At 39.3% G+C, this 27,500-nt stretch overlaps 2 protein-coding genes across 2 annotated transcripts in view; both read left to right on the top strand.

The window, feature by feature from the left end:
* The first annotated feature begins 2,068 nt into the window (after window positions 1–2,068).
* c1qbp (complement component 1, q subcomponent binding protein) lies at window positions 2,069–8,465 on the top strand. Its single transcript, XM_030153204.1, is given in 8 exon segments — window positions 2,069–2,416; window positions 2,419–2,442; window positions 5,598–5,647; window positions 5,649–5,749; window positions 5,835–5,925; window positions 6,003–6,098; window positions 7,160–7,285; window positions 8,007–8,465. Coding segments are annotated over 8 exon segments (864 nt in total). The 5' UTR covers window positions 2,069–2,190; the 3' UTR covers window positions 8,157–8,465.
* A 1,529-nt stretch (window positions 8,466–9,994) lies between these two features.
* mlxipl (MLX interacting protein like) overlaps window positions 9,995–27,500 on the top strand; it is a 35,501-nt gene continuing 17,995 nt past the window's right edge. Inside the window, 6 exon segments of the mRNA XM_030153212.1 lie at window positions 9,995–10,398; window positions 10,400–10,476; window positions 20,123–20,229; window positions 22,231–22,313; window positions 22,433–22,522; window positions 23,177–23,218. Of these exon segments, the coding sequence (XP_030009072.1) occupies window positions 10,141–10,398; window positions 10,400–10,476; window positions 20,123–20,229; window positions 22,231–22,313; window positions 22,433–22,522; window positions 23,177–23,218 (657 nt within the window). The 5' untranslated portion in view covers window positions 9,995–10,140.

Here is a 27,500-nt window from a genome sequence, read left to right as displayed (position 1 = left end):
AGCTCTATCTGTCATTCCCACCCTGATGACTCACAGTCTCAGTGCGGATCTCAGATTGTCTCTCTGACATATCTGCATGGATGAAAGCCCATCACCTTCAGCTGAACCTGTCCAAAACTGAACTGCTGGTCTTCCCAGCTAAGCCAACCATACAGCAGGACATCTCCATCACTATTGACTCTATACCTCTGGCTCCTACCAGTGTAGTACGTAACTTGGGAGTCATGATTGATAATCAGTTGACCTTCACGGATCATGTTGCCTCTGTCACCCGATCATGCCGTTTCACTCTGTTCAACCTAAGAAAGATCAGGCCATTCCTAACTGAACAGGCCACCCAGCTCCTGGTGCAGACTATGGTTATCTCCCGTCTTGACTACTGCAATGCTCTTCTAACGGGCCTCCCAGCTTGTGTTGTCAAACCACTACAAATGGTCCAGAATGCAGCAGCGCGTCTGGTCTTCAATCAGCCTAAAAGGGCACATGTCACCCCCTTACTCATTGAGTTACACTGGCTACCCATAGCTGCCCGCATCAAATTCAAATCTTTAATCCTAGCCTACAAAATTCTCCGTGGGTCTGCTCCTGTCTACTTAGGTGCACTAATAAAAGCTTATGTCGCCCCACGACCACTCCGCTCGTCTGGGGACTGTAGTCTGGTGGTCCCCAGACCTTGTACAAGACAATCCAGGCTCTTTTCATCGGTCGTTCCACGTTGGTGGAACGCTCTACCAAGTGCTACAAGAACAGAGTCATCCCTGCCTATCTTCAAGAAGCTCCTGAAGACCCAGCTCTTCCGAGAGCACCTCCTGTCCTAGCACTTTCAAACATTCCATTTTAAATATTCTAATAAGGTTTTCCCAGGATAACCACAGATTCTTTCACTATTATCTCTGACCTGCTGCGGTGGTCCGGCCTCTTCCCTGCCCTCATCATCACCACTCACTTATCCTCAACCGCCTCCATGTGTCTCCCCCTACTCCCCCCTTCTCCCCCTCTCCCCAGTCTCTATCTCTATCGCTCTCTCTTTTTCCCCTTCTCTACTCTCTCTCTTTAACCCCAACTGGTCCAGGCAGACGGCCATCCTCCAGGAGTCTGGGTCTGCTCCAGGTTCTGCTGTTAAAGGGAAGTTTTTCCTCGCCACTGTCACCAGTCACAAGTGTTTGCTCCTGGAGGATTCTGTGGGTTTCGTAAATTGACTTAGAGTCTGGTTTTGACCAACTCTATATATAAAATGTCAAGAGATAACTTTTTGTGATCTGGCGCTATATAAATAAAATTTGATTGATGAGTGATTTAATTGGTTTTCCCTGTAAGTTGCTTTGGAAAAAAAGCGTCTGCCAAATGCGTAAACATAAACATAAACTGGCCGATGTGATGGAGTATTTTTACTAGTTTTACTTAAGATATTAGTTAGTTTTTGATCCACCACAAGGTCTTCAGAGTGAAAAAATAACAAATAACACATGATGTTTGAACTTTAACCAAAAACAAGTGAGAAACATAAGATTTAAAAACTTCTGTAAAATCATAAGATAGTGGCATTCATGATCTTGACATGTCCTGTCTATAATCTGACAAATATGTGGCTTCAGAGGATGAAAGCACATTTTAGTTTAATTAAATGAATATTTGAGTAGTTTGTTTGTTTGTTTGTTTGTTTGTTTTTTTTAAAATAAGCTCAAAAGTTGTTTTTACAAACTCTGTAAATGTAATATGTCTTTATATCTTATTTTAATTCAATTGAATAGATTTATTACTTTTCCACTTTATCTGATGGTCCTTCGGTCTGTGTTTCTTTCCACCACATGATAAACACATGTTAATCCTTCCAGTCCAAACTCTGGGCACACACAACCCTGTCAGCGCCTCTATCAGCCACAAGGGGCGCTGTCGTTTATATTATCGTAAACTTTTTAACATAAATTAATCGTGAAAAAGGCAATTTTGTTTTAATTCTTAATATAATAAGAAAATTAATCGTATGTGATCATTTTTATGTCAAAATAAAAAAGTTTGGTTTAATTACTAACGTTTCAGACCTTCTACTTCCGGGTTACAGGTCACAGTGAGAGGTCAACGCGTCCTTCCACACGTGTTTTCCTGATCTTCCAGAAGCGGCGTCAGAGGGACCCAGGAGCGTGTGTGTTCTATTGACCGTATCCTGTTGGGTTTGTGTCCGCTAAAGTCATGCTGAAGTCGGTCGTCCGTGCGGTCGGATCCGCGGTCCGTCTGTCCGCTGCCTCCGGTTCTTCGGCCCGGGCTCTGCCACTCAGCTGCCCGGCTCTCTGCGCACCTAGCTCGGCTACCATCCGGCCCTTCACCCGGTCCCTGTGGGTGCTCAGCTCCGGAGGACCCTCTTCGGGGTTCAGACCCAAACTGTTCAGTTCGAAGGTGTTGAACCCGTCAGTGTCATGTGGTGTGGGGGTCTGCACACGGAAGGTACGGAGAGGATGAAGAGGGGCTAAGCTAACAGTTAGCATGCGGTGGAATGATGATGGACAGGGAGCGAGGAGATCCACTGAAAGAACAGGACTTTAAAACAGAGTAGGAAAAACTGAGGCATGTTGTTAAACATGTTTAGAGGCTCATAAACAGGTTCCAGAGTCGGTGACAGGTGAATAAACTCAACTTTAAAGGATGTGAATGTTTTAGATCCAGATTTTAGTGACAGACATGTTGACAGACTGTGTCCTAGTTCAGTGAAGGACATTCAGGTGGTTCATGTGGACCAGGATGGCAGAGGCAAAGGAGATCAGGGTCCACATTCACACCAACAGGGTCTGGACGGGCAAACATAACATCATAACATGTAAATAATGACAACTACTAATTAGGGGTGTAAGAAAATATTGGTTTCGCAGTATATCCCAATATTTCATTTCACAGTACTGTACCGATATTAAAAGTACTGTATCTATAGTTTTAAGTATTTATTCAAATGCGGATATTGTGGAGGTTCATTTTTGTTCTTTTGTTTATATTTTTATTTGTTATTATTTACACTTTTATTAATCTTAGTTCCTTTGTTGGATTGAACTAAAATAATGTTCTGATGTTAGTTCTGAACTAATAGAATATGAACATTTGAACAGGATCTGAAACTGTAATGTCTGTAAAACAGAATTTCAGTTTGAACACAGGATCATTTTGTGATATAGCATTAGATCCTGTTGGGATCAAATAAAAATGTCTTTAGTATTTGTGCAAATTTCTGATGTAATTCGATTCTTCAAGGAAGTAATCATTTAAAAAAAGAAACTAACAAAAAATTGCCTTTTACACGTATCATGATGTATCGTATTGTGATCCTAGTATTGTGATTTATATCGTATTGTCAGATTCTTGCCAATACATTGCCCTACTACTAATGTGTTTTAATTTACATATTAAAGCAAAATGACATTATGGAAATGTTCACATCTACAAACTATCCTTTAAATCATTGTTTTCCAACTTTAGGGTTGGCTGGAATTTTTAGTAATTGATAAAAAATTAAGAAAAACTTAGAAATAAGAATCTGTGTTGAGTTGACAGAGCCAATCCAAACTGTGGTTGTGAAACTGCAGCGCTGTGGTTCTGTTTATCTGTCAAATGTTCATTGTGGTCGGTTTCAGATGCTGCAGCTCTTTCCTAATTCATAGTTTGAGTTCTTGTTGTTCAGTATTAATTGTCAGCCTTGTAAATCCAAGCTGAACTGACATATCCTGACCAAGGAAAATAAATTCACACTTTGTGCAGTAATCTACACCTGGCTTTACTGCCTCCGTCCACACTAATATACATTATATAGACTAAGTGTCCTCTGAATTAACCTGGATTGAAACAGAGGATAGGAAACTATTACGGGATCAAACATTAATTAATTTTAGCAAAAAAAAAAAAAGTTTATGTTTTGTATGTCTGGGGTCAACACAAATGTGTGATGTTAAAATGGAGTCAGGAGTAAAAAAAAAAGGTTGGAAACCACTGATTTAAATAAATATGAATAACATGAACAATCTGGAATTGTTTGTAAATGTCAGCATTTTCATGTAATTTAACTTTTTTTCACTCTAAAACATACATATTTGGAGTTGTCATTATTTTTAGGTTTTGGTGGAACTTTATTAATTACTAACTAATTACTAACCTTATAATTTTTCCATTTGGTAAATTCATCCTGTGGGTCAGGTTTGACCCACATGATCAATGTTTTTGACACCTTGTTCTATTGAATATCATACTTTTGTCTTACTTTTTTTTTAACTTTAAAAAAATGAAAAGTAAAGTACATATAGTATGTAATATACTATCTATCTATCTATCTATCTATCTATCTATCTATCTATATATATATATATATATATATATATATATATATATATATACACACATAACAGCAGTAGAACAGTGTCAACATCCTTTTAGTGAGTGAGTCCTTTGGTTTTACTATTGAATGAATCAAAGGTTCAGATTTAATTCTATTGTAAATGAATGTGGGTCATTTTAACCCAAATATGGAAGTTGGGTTAGTAATAGAAAAACTACAATTACATAAAATCTTTAACCCTTAAAGACCCAAACGTCCACCTTTAACCTAAACCATCTACTGATCTAAATAACTGGTGAAATAATTAGTGTGAAATGTAGTTTTACCTCAATTATTCATTGGATCAGATGTATAAAAACTGGTAAAATGAGAATAATATGTATCCAGTATTTGAAAAAAAAAAAAAAAATTCCAAAAAAAACCTTGAAAATGGCATAAAAGTGAACAAATCCTTCTAAACTGAGGAGAAAAATGAGCAAAAATACTTGGAAAAATTAGCAGAGTTCATCATTTCATACAATCTAGAACCCTGTATTTATTCAGTTAACCCTCAAAAAGCAGAACCATCTACTGATCTAAACTGTTTAATACCTGTTGATCCATTAATCCTATCAATCCTTGTCAATAATTGGTGTAAAATACAGTTCTTCATCTTTCATGGTCATCAGATATGACCATATTTGGACGTTCAGAGGCTCTGTAGTTACCGTGGAAACACCATCATCTTCTCCAACATTGATTGACCAGTCAAACCCATGCAGTTTGGATCGATGACAGTTGATGGACACACTGGGATTATGTTCAGTTAATGACAGATTGGACTGAGAAAGACACTGTTTATTCAGTTTGATCGTTTCTGATTAAATAACCATCAACTTTAATCTGAGCTTTAATGAACATCTGCATGATCAGTTAATTAAATACAGGAAAATACAGGATTTATACTGAAAAAACACAAAATACAGAAGATAATATTATAATAATATGCGATAAATCACTTAAGAAAAGTCAAGTATAGAGAAAAAACTAATTTGGAAGTGCCACAAAAGTACCACTGGGTCTTTCTGGGTTAAAAGGTCAATTAAATTGTAAATATGATTATTTCATTAACATGTTTTTGAGAAACAACTGGAATATGAAAGGATAACTTTTCATTCCAAAGACATTATAATAGAAAAAGTTTGTTTGACCCAGTTATGCATCTAAGGGTGAAATCAAACCTGTAGATAAACAGATTTAAAATGTAATCTGATTACCTGTGTACTTAATGGTGTTTTCCAACCAGGTGACAAAGCGTTCGGAGACTTCCTGCACGACGAAATCAAAGAGGAGAAGAAAAATCCAGAAGAACAAGAGTCTTCCTCGAGTGTCTGGAGGGTGGGATCTGCAGACCAATGGCACCGAGGCCAAACTCACCAGGACGGTGTCCGGAGAAAAGTACGGCCGCTGCAGAACCCACCGCTGCTGTGACATCCTGATTCTGTACGACGCATATGTTAACGACGGTTTGTGTTTTTTCTAGAATCACCGTCACCTTCAACGTCAACAACAGCATCCCTCCGAACTTTGAAGAAGAGGCGGAACAGGGACAACAGAAAACCCCCGAAGAAGAGGTGCTGTTTCTGAATCTTCTGTTTCCTGTTCACGTTCATCTGTTCATTTTACTGAACTGATCCTTTATTATTTACAGCCTGAAATAGTGTCAACGCCAAACTTTGTGGTTGAAGTAACAAAACAGGCAGCGAAACATTCCCTGGTGTTCGACTGTCACTTTCCTGAAGATGAGGTAAGATCTGGAAAAAAAAAACAGCTCAACTCACACTAAAAAAACAACAAATAAACAAACAGTAGTGGTAAATGTGTCTAAACGTCTGCACACTCTTGCCATATTTAAATATTCACTAATATGATCATGTTTTTGTCCTAAATCCTCCTAAACCGTATTATTCATCGGATTATTTTACTTTAGAAAATACTTATTTCTCTGCAGCTGCTGACGACTCCTTCAACAAAAATGATTATCTCATCAAATCTACGACAGTGTATTAGGGCCACATAAAAAAAAATAAAACACTTTCACTATGAGAATAAAGTCATTAAATATGGATATAAAACCTGTAATTTTATGAGAATAAAATTTTTAAAAAAGTCATGATTTTCTTTCTAACTTCACTTTTTCTCTTTTTAAAACTCTTAAAATAAAGGGGTTTTTTGCTGGAACGGATGAATTCTGTTTCAGTTCATTTCAATAGGAGTAAAACCCAAACCGACCAGGGTCACAGAATGAGTTCAACTGATTCTGTTTGGGTTCTGTGTGGTTCTGTTTGGGTTCTGTTAGGTACTCTTTGTTCTGTTTGTATTCTGTGAGGTTCTGTTTGTGTTCTGTGAGGTTCTGTTTATGTTCTGTGTGGTTCTGTTTGGGTTCTGTCAGGTACTGTTTGTTCTGTTTTGGTTCTGTTTGTGTTCTGTGAGGTTCTGTCAGGTTCTGTGAGGTTCTGTTTGGGTTCAGTGTGGTTCTGTTTGTGTTCTGTGTGGTTCTGTTTGGGTTCTGTCAGGTTCTGTTTGGGTTCTGTGTGCTTCTGTTTGTGTTCTGTGAGGTTCTGTTTGTGTTCTGTTTGTATTCAGTGTGGTTCTGTTTGGGTTCTGTCAGGTTCTGTTTGGGTTCTGCACAGATAGAACTGTCAGACTCTCTCTCCTCACATGAATAAAGGATTCAGATGAACCATTATTTCAATAATCTGGACCCGACCGGACCGTTATTAAACACACATGTGAACGTGGACCACGTGGGTTCATGGTACCAGTCAGTTCAAACCGGTACCAATCAGAACTGGGTCTGTTTTCCAGGTGAGTCACGGCGAAGGTGAAGATGAGAGCGACATCTTCGCCATCAGAGAAGTCAGTTTCCAACCAGAAGGAGAAGCCGACTGGAAGGAGACCAGCTACACCCTGAACACCGACTCACTGGACTGGGAAAGAACCACCGACCGGGTCAGAACCACCAGACCTGGACCGGGTCAGAACCACCAGACCTGAACACAGACTCTGGACTGGGTCAGAACCACTGACTGAGTCAGAACCACCAAACCTGGACTGGGTCAGAACCACCGGACCTAAACACAGACTCCCTGGACTGGGCAAGAACCACCGACCGGGTCAGAACCACCAGACCTGGACGAGTTTAGAACCACCAGACCTGAACATGGACTCACTGGACTGGGTAAGAATCACGGACCAGATCAGAACCACCAGACCTGAACAGACTCTGGACTGGGTGAGAACCACCAGAACTGAACACAGACTCTGGACCGGGTCAGAACCACCAGACCTGAACACAGACTGTGAACTGGGTCAGAAACCACCAGACCTAAACACAGACTCCCTGGACTGGGTAAGAACCACCGACGGGGTCAGAACCACCAGATCTGTACACAGACTCCAGACTGGGTCAGAACCACCAGACCTGTACACAGACTCTGGACCAGGTCAGAACCACCAGACCTAAACACAGACACCCTGGACTGGGTAAGAACCACCGACCGGGTCAGAACCACCAGACCTGAACACAGACTCTGGACCGGTCAGAACCACTGGTCGTTATAATCAGACCTCTTTTCTCTCTGAAGTCCACAGTGTGTCCGTCGTCCTCACTACCGGTCCCAGAAGGTTGAACCTGCTCTGTTTTTCTTCTCAGGCTCTGTACGATCACATGATGGACTTCCTCGCCGACCGCGGCGTCGACAACACGTTCGCCGATGAGCTGATGGAGCTGAGCACTGCCATGGAGCACCAGGAGTACATCCGCTTCCTGGAGGAGCTGCAGAACTTCGTCAAATGTCACTGAAGTCTGACGGACCTCGAACGCATCAGATGATGGAGCGAACAGCGTGAACGAGGATTTGACGGACTGAGGGAACATGTGACGACTGTCCGCGAGGAGGCGTCGACTTGTTCACGTGTTAGTTTTTCAGTAATTTAAGTTATAGAGTCAATCTACAGTCGCGGAGGGATGGACGTAACCATGGAAACAAACACATTTATGTTCAGTGTGAGTGTGGATCAGAGACTCGGTGGAGAAGATGTGATGTTTACGTCCTGGTGGAGCCAGAGAATGAAACGTCCTGTTCAATAAAATATTTGATACGTACGATCAGTTTGTGGCTTTTGATGGCGTTTAATCCGATCAATGTGTTGAATGTTCAGAATAGAACAGAACCACATCAACAGAACTGGGTCTGGTCCAAAACAGGGGTCACTCGTGTTGGTTCAGGTTCTACATGCAGCCCAGTATGATCTGAAGTGGATTAGAACCAGAACCGTAAGAACACAAGAACCTAGAAATAAGGACGACTGCAAATATTTGTTTTAGAAAAAAAAACAGTAAATTATGAGAATATTTATATTAATGTTTCATAATGGCTTCATACGGAAGAGGATTAGAGCCACTGGAGAAAAAAAAGGTCCAATATTTTTTTCAAATTATTCTGAGAAAAATACGGAAGAGGATTAGAACAACTGGGAGAAAAAAAGGTCCTTTTTTTTATTATTCTGAGAAAAAAGAATTTGGAGATTAAAGTCAGAATTCAGAGAAAAGTCGGAATTCTGAAAAAAAAAAAAAAAGTCAGGATTTGGAGATTGAAATCGGAATTCTGAGAAAAAAGTCAGAATTTGGAGATTAATGTTGGAATTCTGAGAAAAAAGTTGGAATTCTGGGATTAAAGTTGGAATTTGGAGAAAAAAGTTCAGATTAAAGTCAGAATTCTGACTTTTGTCAGGTTAATAATTTAAAAAAAAAAGTGGACTTTTTTTTTCAGTGACCTTAATATCTTCCATAGTTAATTATTATTATTGTCTCTCATCTTGTTTAAGCTTTGGTGACATTTGAAGAACGTTTCTATTTATATTATTCAAGATGAGTTTATTTGAATAATTAAGTCATTGTTTTTTGTTGGAGGGTTAATTTGTTGATTCATGACCATTTAATTTATTTTTCTTATCAAAGATGGAGGGAACTTTTCAGTTTATATTTTGCACCAAATTATACAGATTTGTCATTTTTTTAATATATTAAATTTAGATATATGTTGTTTGTTTACAAAGTTTTGTAAACAGACACCTTTGGTACAGGAACACATTAACATTAGCCTCATTTTTTCAAAAAAAAAAATGATGAAGCGATAGTTGGGGGTACTTGGATAAAAAAAAAAAAAAAAAAAGGTATATTATTCAGGGGTAGTCCACAGTAAAAGTCTATATTCAGGGATAGTCCACAGTAAAAAGTATATGCACTGGTAGTCCACAGTAAAAGTCTATAATCAGCGGTAGTCCACTGCTAAAAAGTATATATGCAGGGGTAGTCCGCTGTAAAAAGTATAGATTCAGGGGTAGTCTACTGTAAAAAGTTTGAAAACCACTGCAAGAACATGACAGCATGCAGTTTGTTTGTTACTATTGAGGCTTACATGAACCACGTGATGGTCCAGTCTGGTCCACATGGTCCATTCTAGTCCACATGGTCCAGCCTAGTCCACATGGTTCAGCCTGATCCACATGGTCCAGTCTGGTCCACATGGTTCATTCTGGTCCAGTCTGGTCTACATAGTCTAGTCTGGTCCACATGGTCCATTCTGGTCCAGTCTGGTCCACATGGTCCATTGTGTTATTGATTGACAGGTGTTTATCTGCTCTTTCTGATCACATGTTGCTCAACAGCCCTCCCTCCGGAGCTGCTGTGTGCGGACAGACCTCCCACTCCCTCCCCCAAACCCTGCGCCAGCTCTGGGACCGTGTGGGGAAAGTCCACCGGTCGGACCCGGAGACGGTGCACCATGTCGGCCAGAGGCAGAGCGGGTCAGACCCACGTCCAAGACTCGTCGGACTCGGACTCAGAGCTGGACGGGGTCCCGGCGCCTCGGCCGTCCGGGTCCGGCTTCGGTTCCGGGCCGTGCGTCGGGTCCCTCCCCCGGATCCAGGTGATCCACAGCGGACACTTCATGGTTTCGTCCCCGCACAGCGACGCGTCTCCGCGGCGGAGGAGAAGGAGCGACTTCGACACAGTGAACCGGACCGGGTGTCAGACGTATCGGTTTCGGACCCCGGAGCTCCAGCCTCAGCATCGACCCGACCCTCACCCGCCTGTTCGAGTGCATGTCCCTGGCCTACAGGTGGGTTCGGGTCCCCAGGTCCTGGTCCTGGTCCTGGTCCTGGTCCTTGTCCAGGTCAGGTCCGATCTGGTCCGTCTAACCAGAAGGTCCAAAACAGACAAAACTAATGCAGATCTGATCAATATCTGAACCAATAATCAGATCAATATCCTCTAATTAATCAGATGAACTGTTGTGCAGCTTTAATTCCTGAACTAAAATGACCCTGTTTGGTTACATGCACTGGTTTCATTCTGAAATAAGTCACTTTACTTCACTTTTATCTTTTCTTATAAAATAATATCCATAGTTTCTCTATTTCTACATGAATGAAAGACAAAAAATACTCCTGATTTTTGCAGAAAAATACAGATAAAATTCTAAAAAAATGCTGGTAAAAGGTCTGAGGTCTGGAACAAACAGAACCTGTTGGAGTTTCTGTCTGAATTCACAGGAAAATTGTCACTTTTTGAACAAATAAAACATGTAATTGTGAATATAAGAACCACTGGAACATGATGTATTGGTTGAATATTTACTGATCTTTTAGAAAAACAGGACAATGAGACGACACTAAAAATCAACTCCTGAACCAATAATTAGATCAGTATCCTCCAAAAACTAGATTAAATGCACTGAATCTCTGCAGCGTTTATTCATGCACCACAATGACCCAGTTTGGTTAAATTTACTGGTTTTCTGTCCAGTTTGTCCAGTTATTTTCAACTGAAAAAGAATTAAATTTTACTTCAGTTTTATCTTTTCTTATAAAATAACATCCACAGTTTCTATTTGTACATGATCAGTAAATAAAATATAGAAATACTCCTGATTTTAGCAGAAAAATGCCGATAAAATTGTAATAATTGGTGTTCAGTCTGAGGACAAACTAAAGCTGCTTGAATTCACAGAAAAGAAAAAAAAAACACAGGTTCTGCTAAATGAATCAGTTTTTGCACAAATTAAATGTATAATTGTGACGAAATGAACCACCTGAACCTTGGGATTCATGATTTTTGATCTGATTTTTACTGATCCGTAATAAAAACAGTTCAGTTCAGTGTCTGTGAGATTGAATCTGCAGGAAATGAAAAGTATTTGAGCAGAAGGAAGATACTGCAAGGGACGTGGATTTGTCTTATTTATCTATTTATTTAAGTTTTTACAGTAAATTCAAACTGGAAAACAACACTTTAACAGCTGAATTTATGTTTATTTTACAATGACTATGTTATTTGAACAATTATTTCCTCATTAGCTGTGACTTATGGATTTTTTGCCGTTTTAAGTCCAATAAAAGCAGATTTTCTTTCACATTATTGATGTAAAATACACTTAAATTAATCAGAAAAATTTAAAAACCAAAAGGACTTTTCCCAGATCCAGAAAATAACACTCAATGTCTAGATATTCAGTAAATTAAATACAGAAATATTCCAGATTTTTCATAAAACAATGCAGAGTATATTTAGTTCAGTGACAGGTTTTATTTGTTATTATTGGATGTTATTTATCATGTGTTTAAAATGGGACCAAAAATAGTCCAAAATGACATGAAATTCTGTATATTTCTAAAACAAAATGTGTGATAGAACAAAAAACCAGATAAATATGATAAAAATATCCAATAAATGTAGTTTTTTCTTGGATTCATGTCACTGTTTCCTCTCAACACAAGTATTTTAAAGACTTTTTGACATCAAATAATCCTGAAATAAACACTTTAAACTCTCCTTCGGTCTTAACGTGCAGAATTCAGGACATTAACATTAATTCTGCATCTTTATGAAGTCAAACATTAACCTCGATTCACTTTCAGCTAAAAAAAAAGATTAATCGAGTTTTAATCAGTTATTCCTGCATATCTTTAATAGACTCACAACAAAAAATCTGTTGTATTCACATTAAAAAAATCCACTTTTTCATCATTACAATGAATTTAACATGTTTTCCTGCAGACACATGATAAAAACCGATTTGTCCTAATTTTTCTCCTTATTTCCAACAAAGTTTTTACTTGATTTTGCTGAAATCAACTGGATTAAAAGACACACACTTCCACTGGTGTGTGTTTCTGCAGACCAGCTGCTTAATATTGAGGTCATTTGGCATAAATTGACTCTCATACTCAAACAGAGATGAGGCATCAGCAGCTTTTCACCTCCTACGACTTCAGAAAAACCTCCAAACAAACCAGACGCAACAGACTTTTAAAGGAAAAGTCTGGAAAATAACGTCCACAGCCCAGTTTAACCCATAACGACCCAAACCATCTACTGATCTAAACTGTTTAATACCTGCTGATCCACTAATCCTATCAATACATGTCAATAATTGGTGTAAAATACAGTTTTACCTTAATTATTAATTGGATAAAATGTGCAAAAACTTGTAAAATGAGAACAAAATTAGCAAATTGCTTGGAAAAATAAGGAAAAAGATTTACCAAAAATCTTTAAAATATGGCATAAAAGTGAACAAATCCTTCTAAAGTGAAGAGAAAGTTAGCAAAATATCATTTCATACCATCCAGAACCCTGTATTTATTCTGTTAACCCTCAAAAACCAGAACCATCTACTGATCTAAACTGTTTAATACCTGTTGATCCACTAATCCTATCAATCCATGTCAATAATTGGTGTAAAATACAGTTTTTCATATTTTCATGGTCATCAGATATGATCCATTTGGGCGTTCAGAGGCTCCGTAGTTACTGTGGAAACAGTCATCTTCTCCAACATTGATTCCCCAGTAAAACCCATGGAGTTGGATCAATGACAGTGGATGGACACACTGGGTTTATGCTGAATAAGAAATAAAATGAACTAAAACACAAAAAATGTACAACATCTTAAATAATGCAAAAAAGAAAAAAAAATTACTAAAATGAACTTAAAAAAAAAAAAGTAAATTATTGGTCTAACATGCAATTTTACTTCAGTTATTCATAGGGTATAATAACTTGTAAAATGAGAATAAAATGAGCAAAATACAGACAGACAGACAGACCCACCCACCCACCTCTGCTCAGTTCAGTTAGTCTGGTCTTGGTACCCAGTCTCCATATTTGGGTGATGGTTAAACCACCCCTAAGCTGACCTGTCTAAATATATGCACTAAATATGTACCACATATATGTATTAGAACAGCAATTTGTATAATGTGTACTGAATAAATATTATTAATATGATGATTAAAGATATATACATAATAAATGTGTCAGATCTAGTTGTGTGAGGTTGTAATTCTGTGGTTTGAAGGTAGAACCTGGAACAGGCTGCATGTTGGTGGATGTACTCCTCATCACGTACACCTTTAACCTTTGAAAGTGTAAATATTCTGTTTGTTTCAGGAGAAAAAAAGTCCAATCCTGTTCAGTCCATGTTAACACACACTGAGGTCATGTTTTATTTCCTTCAGCTCAATCAAACTAACATAAACGATCATAAAACTTGACTTTGTATGTGATCTGAGTGACACTAAAACTCAGATGATGTCCAATTAACAGGTTGTGTTTGTTTAGTGTCCTTCCTGGGATTAAATCATGGATGTGGAATATTCAGACTGCAGACTTTTGACAGTTCAGGCTGATTGTGGTTGTAGTGTTTCTATCAACGCTGCTTCCATCTGTTTCAGTTTCCTGTTTGTCTGCAGGATGAACCATAAACTGTAAACATATAAAAACCTTCTTTTCTTTGTGTTTGATCAGTCGTCGCCAGTAAAGGACGGGGGTTGGATGGAACTAAAGGGTTAATGGTCGTGTGTCGTCTGTTGCTCAACAGTTTGGAAAATCTTGTCTGGAAACTGGACTTTGACTCTAGTTGGAAACAGGACAGATTATAGAGTAACTGAGGGAAAGGAGATCCAGAAAGCACGACCTGACACTGGAGACAGGACCAAGATTTAACCCTTAAAGACCCGGACGTCCAGAACCATCTACTGATGGAACTGTTTAATACCAGAACCATCTACTGATGGAACTGTTTAATACCAGAACCATCTAATGATAGAACTGTTTAATACCAGAACCATCTACTGGTAGAACTGTTTAACATCAGAACCATCTACTGGTAGAACTGTTTAATACCAGAACCATCTACTGATAGAACTGTTTAACACCAGAACCATCTACTGATGGAACTGTTTAATACCAGAACCATCTAATGATAGAACTGTTTAATACCAGAACCATCTACTGATAGAACTGTTTAACACCAGAACCATCTACTGATGGAACTGTTTAATACCAGAACCATCTACTGGTAGAACTGTTTAACACCAGAACCATCTACTGATGGAACTGTTTAATACCAGAACTATCTACTGATAGAACTGTTTAACACCAGAGCCATCTACTGATGCAACTGTTTAATACCAGAACCATCTACTGATGGAACTGTTTAACACCAGAACCATCTACTGATGGAACTGTTTAACACCAGAACCATCTAATGATAGAACTGTTTAATACCAGAACCATCTACTGGCAGAACTGTTTAACACCAGAACCATCTACTGATGGAACTGTTTAACACCAGAACCATCTACTGATGCAACTGTTTAATACCAGAACCATCTACTGATGGAACTGTTTAATACCAGAACCATCTAATGATAGAACTGTTTAATACCAGAACCATCTACTGGTAGAACTGTTTAACACCAGAACCATCTACTGATGGAACTGTTTAATACCAGAACCATCTAATGATAGAACTGTTTAATACCAGAACCATCTACTGGTAGAACTGTTTAACACCAGAACCATCTACTGATGGAACTGTTTAATACCAGAACTATCTACTGATAGAACTGTTTAACACCAGAGCCATCTACTGATGCAACTGTTTAATACCAGAACCATCTACTGATGCAACTGTTTAATACCAGAACCATCTACTGATGGAACTGTTTAACACCAGAACCATCTACTGATGGAACTGTTTAACACCAGAACCATCTAATGATAGAACTGTTTAATACCAGAACCATCTACTGGCAGAACTGTTTAACACCATCTACTGATGGAACTGTTTAACACCAGAACCATCTACTAATGCAACTGTTTAATACCAGAACCATCTAGTGATAGAACAGTTTAATACCAGAACCATCTACTGATGGAACTGTTTAATACCGGAACCATCTACTGATGGAACTGTTTAACACCAGAACCATCTACTGATGCAACTGTTTAATACCAGAACCATCTACTGATAGAACAGTTTAATACCAGAACCATCTACCGATGGAACTGTTTAATACCTGTTTATCCACTGAACCTGTCAATGCATGGAAAGAACTGGAGGAAAACCAAACCAAAATGAAGAAAAAACAATAAAACAGGCAATAAAATAAACAAAACCCAACACAATGATCAACAAAATAAATAAAAACCAACGCAATGATAAAAAAAAAATTAAACAAAAACAAAAAAGAACATTTACAAAACTAGAAAAGCACTCAGAAAGCACAAACCTCCGCCAAGGCAGATCAGTGTTGTGTGTCGTCCCCCCCCCCCCCCCCCCCCAATCACCACCAAAATTTAGTCATTTGTTCCTTGTGCCAGTATCAACATTTCCTGAAATTTTCATCCAAATCTGTCCATAACTTTTTGAGTTATCTTGCACACAGACAGACAAACAGACAAACCAACACCGACAAAAACATAACCTCCTTGGCGGAGGTAATGAATAACATGGAGAAAATAAGCAACAGAACAGGACCAGAACCAGAAGAGAATCAGACCCAAACTGGTCCTGCAAACCTGAACCAGACCTGCAGACCAGAACTGGACCACACTCAGACCTGAATCGGACCTGTAGACCTGAACCAGAACCAGAACTGGACCTGACCCAGACATGAATTAGACCAGACCCAGACCTGACCCGGACCTGCAGACCTGACCCAGACCGGTACCAGACCTGTAGACCTGAACCAGACCAGACCCAGACCAGTACCGGACCTGTAGACCTGAACCAGACCAGACCCAGACCTGACCTGGACCTGCAGACCTGTCCTGGTCTCTGCTTCAGCGTCTCCTTCAGTTTCTCCATCCTCTCTCTGTGTGTTTGTTCTTTTGTTGCGTCGCTGACTCGTTCAGAGGTGAGAAGAGCTTTTCCACCTCAGATCCTTAGTCGTTGCTTAGAAGCAGCTTTTAACGGACGACGTTGATGCAGGATCCACTTTAGAAAGAGCAAAGAAGACGAAGGAGAAGCAAACAGGATAGAAACATTAACAGGAATCTGGTTAATGACAAACAGTGAGGAGGAAGAGGAGGAGGAAGAGGAAGGAGGAGGAAGGAGAGGCAGAGGAGGAGGAAGAAGAGGAAGGAGAGGAGGATGATAGAGGAGGAAGAGGAAGAAGGACAGCAGGAAGAGGAGGAAGGAGAGGTGGAGGAGAGAGGAGGAGGAAGAGGAGGAGGAGGGGGAAGAGGAAGGAGGAGAAAGAGAGGAAGATTTTTTTCCACATATGAGCCTCTGTCCAATCGAATAGATAGACAGACAGACAGACAGACAGACAGACAGACAGACCGGTGAACTGCCAGAGGTTAAAAAAAAAAAAAAGAAAAAGCTAAGGTTAAAAAAAACTGATAAATAATGTGCATTTCAGAATTATACAAAAAGACGAACAAGAAATAGGTTAACAACTTAAAGCAGTTCTGCAGCAATGGAGGTTGATCAAGCCTGGAAAGTTGGTGCTACCAATTCCTACAAGTGTCCCAACGTTTCTGAATTCCTTCCAACCCCCTCTGTCTGCAGAAAAGTAGTGTTGGAACACACTCTGGTACCATACCGTTGTGAACATTATTTGAACAGTATTGGACTGCAGAAAGTAGTGTGTTACTATAAAAATAGAAAAGAGGAAAAGGCAATTAATGATAGAAGAGAGACAGACAGCAACTGTTAGTTTGAACTGTGAAGAGAAGACTTCCAGTTACAGGTTCAATGGGTCGAGTTGCAGCAAGAAAGCCACTGCTGAGACTTTAGAATAAGAAAAAGAGGCTTGGCTGGGCCATGAAACACCTCCAATGGACTACTGAAGACTGGAAGAAGGTGTTCTGGACTGATCAAACCTGCAACTGGAAGTCTTCTGTTCACAGTTCAAACTCAGACTTGCTTACTACGACCACTGTCTTCACTGTGCTTGAAGCTGTTGTCCTGTGAGTCTCCTCTCACTCCAGCTGTTGACTCTCAGAAACTTGTCTTCTGATTCTGTTGTGGCTTTGGCTCTGCCAGACCTCTTCCTGTCAGCATTTCCCCCAGTTTCTGAGTGCCTTTGGATGGTGAAGGAAACTGGACTTACTGACACCTGGACTTTCTTGGCAATTTCTCTGTAGGAAAGACCTACATTTTTCAGTGTTATGATGGTCTGTCTCTCTTCTATCATTAATTGCCTTTTCCTCTTTTCCATTTTTATAGTAACACACTACTTTCTGCAGTACAATACTGTTCAAATAATGCTCACAACGGTATGGTACCAGAGTGTGTTCCAACACTACTTTTCTGGCAGTTCATTCTTACCTTTGTACCATTTCAAGCTGTTCATTGGACTTGAACTGCTTGAATTTCAATACAAAACTGGAAAAATAGGGTTGTTCTAAAACTTTTGATCGGTAGTGTATATTAAATCTCCCAAAACATTGGTATCATCTATATTATAGAAGTCCAGTGACCTGTGTGTGTGTGCTTTATAACTGATAAACTGGACAGATCCATTCTTTGTCTTTTTTCAGAACTCATGTATTTATGGTCATGGATCACAGAGGCCAAAACAGCTGACTGATACAAACTACATACTTTTGGAGTTATGAGTTTTTTTAATGACAATGGGTTTACGGTTGACCTGCAGACGAGTCCATTCACAGCCGCTAACGGGGGTGGAGGGGTGGGGGTAGGATCAGGATCAATGGAAACACCGGGACATGACCGCAGAACCAGATCCAGCTGTGATCACACACTAATAAGGTCCGTCTGGTTCTTGCTGTGGCCCAGTTCCACTCCACCGGTACCCGGTCCATTCACATCTCCCTTCGGACTTCCCCTTCCCACCCTCTCGCCATAACACGGTGACAGACTGCGCAGACTCCAATTAGACAGACCAGACGTCAGATCACGAAATGGAGTGAGTCGTTATACACCGCCATCTTTAGTCCAGTGTTAAAGCCTGTGGTCCGTGTCCATGTCAGTACAAAACTAAAGAAGGAACATTTTATTTGTTCCTAATCTGTGTTCCACCGGTAAACTGAGTCTAATCTGTATTACACCACTTATCTTAGTCAAGTCATCCAGTCGGCGAATGTGAATGTGATAAAGTCACACTTAACATAACTGTAAAGACCTTTTAAAGACATTTTAACATCACTATGAATACAAATCAATCAATGAATCAATACAAAATTAAATAGGGGCCATTCTGTTTTTTCCTCATCTGTGCGTTACACCAGTAACCTTAGATCTGTTCCCCATTTAATAAACTCTACTGCTTCTAGAAACCTGGATTCCCACTAGTCAATATGCTAGTTCATACACACACACACACACACACACACACACACACACACACACACACACACACATATATACATATATATATATATATATATATATATATATATATATATATAAAATATACCCCCGTATGTGGGGAGATATTAGTCCTTTTTAATATCTTTACAATCACATTGCCATACTAAGAACACTTTGGCGGTGACTGCTGGACAAATGTGGTACAACATGTACAAATGCACAACAGCAGAAGAACGTCCACATTTACAACCTGTGGGTCCACACAGGTCATCACTCTAGTATATATAATAATAGTATATATGTATAAATTGTGTTCTGTTCTACTGGTCACATCCTCACATTAGTTTTAACATCATCAACATAAAAACCAAACTGTAGAAATACTTAGTGACTCTTATACTTAAATATGTCCTTTTTTGTCAAATGTTGTTTAGATTGACGTCAGTTAATCTGTTGTTTCTGCAGGGTTTGATAAAATGTCAGAAAATCAGCTGGTATCAGACATTTACTGATATTTGACGTCTTTTCACTGATGTCAGTATCGGATATTTGTTACTTTAACCCTCTGGGGTCAGACGCCCCTTTAATCACCAAAAGAACGTCATGTGTTCAGAGTGGTTCTAATGTCAGGAGTTTTAACTTTGGTACAGGTTTATTTATTTCAGCAACTTGAGCCATTAACACAAATTCAAAATGCTCAATAACTGTCATATTTTTAACCCTTTAAATGCCATGTTTGTAATGTGGTTAAATGTGTCAGTGTGTATTTTGTACTCATTAGTAGAAGGGTGTTAGTGTAGGAATTTAACACTGTTTATTATGGGATGGTTTTGGTGGATGGATCAGAATTTAAAAAATCAGACACAAATGAACAAGTTTTGAATTCTGACCTAACATAAATTGGGGAAAAATAATCTGACCCTCAATAAGATGAAGTGTAAAGTGTGTATAATTTGCTGGTGTTTTCATAAAAGTGTATGTTTTAATCTGTGTTCATTCATAATGACTGAAGGACGTTAAAGCAGGAACTATGTCATACTTATAAAGATGATTTTCTGGTGAAGGTCTGCAGGTCTGTGGTGTTTATGGTTTTATTTTTTTATGGTCATTGTCGGTAAAATAATGTCTTCTGTTTCAGTGGGAAGATCGTGTCTCCAAAGTGGAAGTCCTTTAAAGGTCTACGGCTGCTGTGGAGGGACAAAATCCGTCTGAACAACGCCATCTGGAGAGCCTGGTTCATCCAATGTGAGTTTACACACAGAGAAACAAACCATCAGCTGATCAGAGCGACCAATAAGAGCTGGGCGTTCTAATGTACATGAGGCACAATTCTGTTCAAATTACACAGTTTTCTGAAGAATTCTAAGGTTGTTCATATAATGCACATTTTTTAACAAAATGAATAAAAATGAAAAAATAATCAACAAAATGAATTTAACTCTTTAAGTGCCAGACAGTTAAGGGGCTAATAAGCCTTAGAAGTGCCACAGAATTTGGCTGTTTTTCAGTATTTCGCGTCGTTTTTATAATATTTGAAGAATCCTGCAGGAAACCGCTCGGTAACATCCGACCGATTGCTGATTAGATTCAAAACGCACCGGACGCAGCCGATTCATTATTGATCGTAATTTGCATAATTTATAATAATAATAATAATAATAATAATAATAATAATAATAATAATAATAATAATAATAATAATCTTTATTTATATAGCACTTTTCATACATTAAAAACTGTAGCACAAAGTGCTTTACATATCAGTTTAAAAATCAGTACCGCCCCACACCCACCCACTCACCCGCACACACACACACACACACACACACACACACACACACACACGCAAACTCACAAGCTCACACATACTTAAGAAGACTGACTGAGCACGGGTAGACCAGAACAAAAATGTACAAGTAAAAGTAAAACATCAATTTAGGAGGCGCTGTCTCAGGGAGCCATCCGCACCAGGAGGCAGCCGCCGACCCCAGCGACCAGGCACCAGCAACACAGCCCCGCATCCCAACTAGTGGGAGAGGGCCAACTGGGACCCCCACCCACCAGAAAGGAGCGGACCCCAGTGAGAGAAGGCGCCACAGCCCCCGGAGTCCACAGCCGCCCCCCGGCATGGAGGGCTCCCTCTGATGAAACACCAGAGAATAAGAAACATTAAAAAGATATAAAAATATTATTCGGTCGCGTGACCTCAAATTCCCGTCTGATTGGTCTCAAAAAGGGGGACACAGAAAGAACGTCATCGAAATGTGAGAAAGAAATGGGGTGGATGGTTTGTTTGTACACAAATGTGGCGTGTTCTCCAAAGCCGATCTGATCGGCCCGTGGCACTTTACAGGTTATTTTTCGTAAAGCCGATTTAATCGGCCCATGGCACTGAAAGTGTTAAAAAAGAAAATCAACACAACTGACAAAAATGAACAATAAATCAACAAAATAAATAAAATATTTTAAAAATTGAACACAAATCAACAAAATAATCAACAAAATGAATAAAATAAACAACAAAATGAACAAAAATGAAAAAGTAATTAACAAAAATAAACAATATAATCAACAAAATAAATAAAATAATTGAAGACTTGAACAAAAACCAACAAAATAATCAACAAAAATGAAAAAATAGTCAACAAAATAACCAACAAAATGAATGAAAATGAACAAAATAATCAACAAAAATGAAAAAATAATTAATAAAATGAACAAAATAAACAATATCATCAACAGAATTAATAAAATTGAAAAATTGAACAAACACGAACAAGATTATCAATGAAAATGAAAAAAAAAAGTCAACAAAATGAACAAAATTAAAGAAAATGAACAAAATAATCAACAACATGAGCAAAAATGAAAAAGTAATTAGCAAAAATGGACAATATAATCAACCAAATAAATAAAATAATTGAAGACTTGAACAAAAACCAACAAAATAATCAACAAAAATTAAAAAATAGGCAACAAAATGAACAAAATAACCAACAAAATGAATGAAAATGAACAAAATAATCAACAAAAATGAAAAAATAATTAACAAAATAAACAATATCATCAACAAAATAACTAAAATTGAAAAACTGAACAAACACGAACAAAGTAATCAATTTTTTTTTTTCGAATTGTCAACAAAATGAACAAAATAAACAACAAAATGAATGAGAATGAGCAAAATAATTATGAACATGACCAAACATGCTGTTAATCTGTAGTTAAATGTGTGTTTGTGTTCAGATGTGGAGAAGAGGAAGAACCCAGTTTGTGGATTTGTGAGTCCGTTAGAGGGATCAGAGGCTGACGCACATCGAAAACCTGAAGTAAGACACTAGTTAAAACCAAACGGTGTCAAAAACATTGATGAAACCGTTGGATTTATGCTCTTGATGCTTTTATCCCAAAGCAGGTTTTATTGTGTGTTTGTGTTTATCTGGTCCAGGCCATCGTTCTGGAAGGCAGCTACTGGAAACGGAGGATCGAGGTAGTGATTAAAGAGTATCACAAGTGGAGGATTTACTACAAGAAGAGGGTGAGGAGCTTTTACCGCCACCTACTGGTCATATGACATCACTTAGGCTCCGTTCACACAGCAGGTCTTAACGCACAATTCAGATTTTTTTGGGTGAAATCTGATTTTTTTGTGTTGGTTCATATTCCACATTAAATGCGACTTCTATCAGTTTTGAGTCTAAACTGAATGTGACCCTGAAGTGACCCACATGCACTAAAGTGGTCCTGATGTATTATGAGACCACACAGACACACACTGTTTATGGAAGTAACACTCCTGAGACGCAGAACTGTGACGTTTGTCGCACTTCAATGACGTAAAGGTCGGATAAATGCGACCTTGGACGTTCAGACTGAAGTCACATTGGAAAATATCAGATCTGTATCAGATTTAGGACCACATATGAAAGTGGTCTGGGTCAGATTTAGGACTGCATGTGAAAGCGGTCTGGTTCAGATTTAGGTCCGCATAGGAAAGCGGTTTGGGTCAGATTTAGGACCGCATATGAAAGTGGTCTGGGTCAGATTTAGGACCGCATATGAAATTACAACAGATTAGTGCTGTTCAGACTGTCTTTAACAGATCAGATCCAGGCCACATATGGACACACTTACCTGTAGTGTGAACGGAGCCTTAGATTAAATTAATCCTGTGTTTTTGCTTCATTTTCAGCTTCAGAAGAAGAAGGATGACATTCTATCGATGCTCCAGGAGGTATGACCACCACTGATAGTTCAATATATGATCATCAAACCCTATTATTGTCTTTATTTTATTGTATTTTTAGGGTGTATGTTGAGTCTGGTTAACCCTCTGGTCTCAAAACCACAGAGTGAATAATCTGCACAGTGATGTCGTATGTCTGAGCTGTTTATGCTAGAGTTGGAAATCTTAGTTACAAGGCCGATACGATACGTATCTCGATACAGCATCTCCGATCTGATATATTAAAGATACATGTATGGCATCTCACGATGCGATGCGATACGATTCACACCCAAATCACGATACAGAGCAATAAAGCACATTCTGATTGAACACATTCATTCTGGTAAAAAAAAAATGCAGTGCAATTCAATGAGCTTGATTATTTATTTATCAAATAAGACCATGACTTTTTTTCCTTTTTTTTTTTTTTTTTTTTTTATATTTTAACTTTAGCCCTGAACAAAAATACCAAATACTCAATAACTGTCATATTTTTCACCCTTTAAATGCCACGTTTGTAATGGAAGCAAACCATATTTTTGATGCAAAAAACACAAAAGAAGTTTTCCCCCATTGTTCTACATGAAAACTGTATTATTTATTTGTTTATTCCTTCCTCCTGTCATACGTCAGTGATTAACACCAACATTGGTTCATATTATTATTATTTTTGGTTCTAGGTCAGATGTTAACTGTGTCAGTGTGTATTTTGTACTCACTTGGTAGAAGGGTGTTAGTGTTGGAATTTAACACTGTTTATTATGGATGGTTTTAGTGGATGGATCAGAATTTAAAAAATGAGGCAAAAATGAACAACTGTTGAATTCAGACCAAAAACAAATAATGAAAAATAATCTGACTTTTAATAACAGGAAGTGTGAAGTGTGTTAAATACTCTGACCTGGATACCAGAGGGTTAATACAAACAACAACAACATGTAAAACAACTTGCGTCATAACGCCACATTTGTTGGCAGGTGACACATATGGACAATACCTGTCATCTCCCACCGGCTTCACGTTTATTCAAGTAAAATAGCAGAATTTAATGTCATTTAATCAAATCTGACCTACTTCCACTGGAGCTTTGAAAGGACAAGGACGATAGTGACGTCACAGAGACAGAAACAAACAGAACAGCTGAAAACAGCAGGGTGGGAGAGGGGGAGGGGAGGGGCCCCGGTGAGAGAGAGAGGGAGGGGCCCCGGTGGGAGAGAGGGAGGGGCCCCGGTGGGAGAGAAGGAGGGGCCCCGGTGGGAGAGAGGGAGAGGCCCCGGTGGGAGAGAAGGAGGGGCCCCGGTGAGAGAGAGGGAGGGGTCCCTATGTGAGAGAAGGAGGGGCCCCGATGGGAGAGGGGGAGGGGTCCCTACATGAGAGAAGGAGGGGCCCCGATGGGAGAGGGGGAGGGGCCCCAGGTTAGAGAGAGGGATGAGCCCCCATTGGGAGAGGGGGAGGGGCCCTGGTAGGAGAGAGGGAAGGGCCCCGGTGGGAGAGAGAGGGAGGGGCTCCAGTAGAGAAGAGGGAGGGACCCCAGCAGGAGAGAGGGAGGGGCTCCGGTGTGAAAAAATGTGCAAGAAACAAAAACTCATGCATCATTATCAAATGTTCGGCAAATAAAGAAACGATTCAAACCATGAAAACGTGTAAATGAAAACTGCTGCAGAATCAGTCAGTCCAGCAGAAGTGCTCCAAACCTGTAGGGGGCAGCGTTTACAGACAACAGACTAGAGTACAACAGAATCTAATAAAAGTCACATGACCGTGCTACGCTTTAACTTCAGTTTGTTCCGGCTGTAGTTTGGAACCCTGTCAGTCAGCTGTTCTCCGTCTGTTCTGCCTTGCTGGAGGTCTGCGCTCTCCGAGTGCTTTTCTAGTTTATTAACTGTTTGTTTTTGTAATTGTTGAACCTTGTTTTTACTTTTAGCCCCCCCCACCCCCACCCCCACCCCCTACCCCTCAAAGAGCCATTGCTCTTTGATCAGGCTGCATTTGTAAATAAGAATCTGTTCTTAATTGCTTGCCAAGGAAAATAAAGGTTAAAAAAAATTAATTAAAAAAAAAAAAATTAAAAGTCTATGATATAAATTCAGTCCAAACCATCTGTGAGTCATTTTAGAAACAAAGTTAATTATTTAACCCAAATAGGGATGTAACACTGAAAACTTCATACCACGGTTATCATTATTATCGCGATATTGTTAAAATTGTGCTCAAAATATTCAAAAAGTACTTATACACACACTGAAATAATTTGATAAAGTTATATTTTGGAATTAAAAAAAACCCCAAAAAACAAACAAAATAATAGCCACAATGTGCTTTCTGTTGGCAGAAACATTAGAATATTAACATCTAAACATCAAACATACAAATGTGGATTAAAGATGGAACCTTATGGCCATTGTTTGACCATTTTCCATATCAAGTTTGAGTTGTTTTAGTTTCTTTTTCATAGATAGATAGAACAGAGGTCTCTCTCTGAGTTTTCAAAGTGCGTTAATCAAACACGGTTATCATGGTAATTAGAAATTAAATAGTAATACTAACCACTGGGTATTTTACAGTAGTTTATCATTATACCACTAATCGTTACATCCCTATACCCAAACTAACCAATGTAATATTTATCACATGAAATCTGCGTCATCCACCAGCAGGAGACCCCCAGAAAAAGGGCAGGGGGGGCTGTAGTGTGTTCCTGTCAGCGTGTTGACTTCAGGTCTTCCATCCGTTTGCACGTGAGCACAACATTCAGAATTAGGTCACGGACAAAAGGCTGCAGCTCGTATTGAAACACTGACACTTAGAAATAAAGACATGAACAAAGGCAGCGTAATGACCACCTGTAAGAGCCCAGTCACACACACACACACACACACACACACACACACACACACACACATTTCTACTTGGACTCACTTATATTCTCCCTCAAAAGAAAAACAAATCAAGACATCAGGCCATTACAGGAGGAATGTTGTGGGTTCAGACGTAGTCACAGCAGTTTCCGGCTCCATCTGAGTTTAATATAAAAGCACAAACACACTCAGACGTGGATGATAAAAGTCGAGAACATCCGACTGAAGCACAAGCAGCAGTCACAAGGAAACTCTGAGTCTGGAACGGCGCTCACTGTGAGTGTTTGACTTCATTCTAACAACAGAGGGGATGATTTTTCAGCATCTCTGAGCAGAACTAGAGCAGATTTTAGGATCATTCAACAACAGGAACTCCAAGTTCAGTCTTATTTTTAGTTCAACAGGCCGAAGGTCCGATGGACGACTGGGATCAGGTAATGTTCGTTAACAATTTTTCCAGAATCTTCTTCTCTGAAATGGTCAGAATGAGTTGATATTTGTTGTGGAACATCTCTGGGGTAAGGTCTACCAAGTTTGTTCAAAGAATTGGGAAATATTGATTTTTGATTTTAAATGAGTTTCCTCTGCATGGTGGCTGGGCACACCCTTAGGGAAAGGGTGAGGAGCTCAGTCACCAGGGGGGAGCTTGGAGTAGAACTGCTGCTCCTCCACATCGAGAGGGGCCAGCTGAGGTGGCTCGGGCATCTGTTTCGGATGCCTCCTGGACGAGTCCCTAGGGAGGTGTTCTGGGCATGTCCCACTGGGAGGAGGCCTCGGGGAAGACCTAGGACACATTGGAGAGACTGTGTCTCTCGGCTGGCCTGGGAACGCCTCGGGGTCCCCCTGGAAGAGCTGGAGGAGGTTTCTGGGGAGAGGGAAGTCTGGGCATCCCTGCTTAGACTGTTGCCCCCGTGACCCGGCCCTGGATAAGTGGCAGACAATGGATGGATGGATGGATGGATGGATGATTTTTTTAATGCATTTTTGAAATTTTAAAACCCCCATTGGTTTATAATGGGACACATTTCAAAGTGCTATAAGTTCTAAACAGTTGCAGATATTGATATAATTACTATTTGTAATAGATAGGAAGTCACATATGGGCTTTCATTTGGTGCCATGACCTTTGACCTTCAGTGACCTTGAAAGGTCAAACCCAAGGTCAACTATGTCCAGATTTCTACAAACTTCTAAAACTGTCAGCCAGAATTAGTTGAAATTCATAGCAGAGGTTCCTTGGGTTAAGGTCTACCAAGTTTGATCAAAGAATTAAGAAATATTGATGTCTGGATTTTTTAAAATGAATTTTTGACATTTTCCAAATCCCCATTGGTTTATATTGGGACAAATTTCAAAGTGCTATAACATCAAAACAGCTGAAAATATTGATATAATTTCTTTTGTCAATAGATAGGAAATCACATGTGGGC

This window comes from Sphaeramia orbicularis, chromosome 14 (genome assembly GCF_902148855.1).
Source record: "Sphaeramia orbicularis chromosome 14, fSphaOr1.1, whole genome shotgun sequence".
Taxonomy (NCBI): domain Eukaryota; kingdom Metazoa; phylum Chordata; class Actinopteri; order Kurtiformes; family Apogonidae; genus Sphaeramia; species Sphaeramia orbicularis.
The sequence above is the reverse complement of the archived record's forward strand: the minus strand, read 5'-3'. Positions and strand labels throughout refer to the sequence as shown.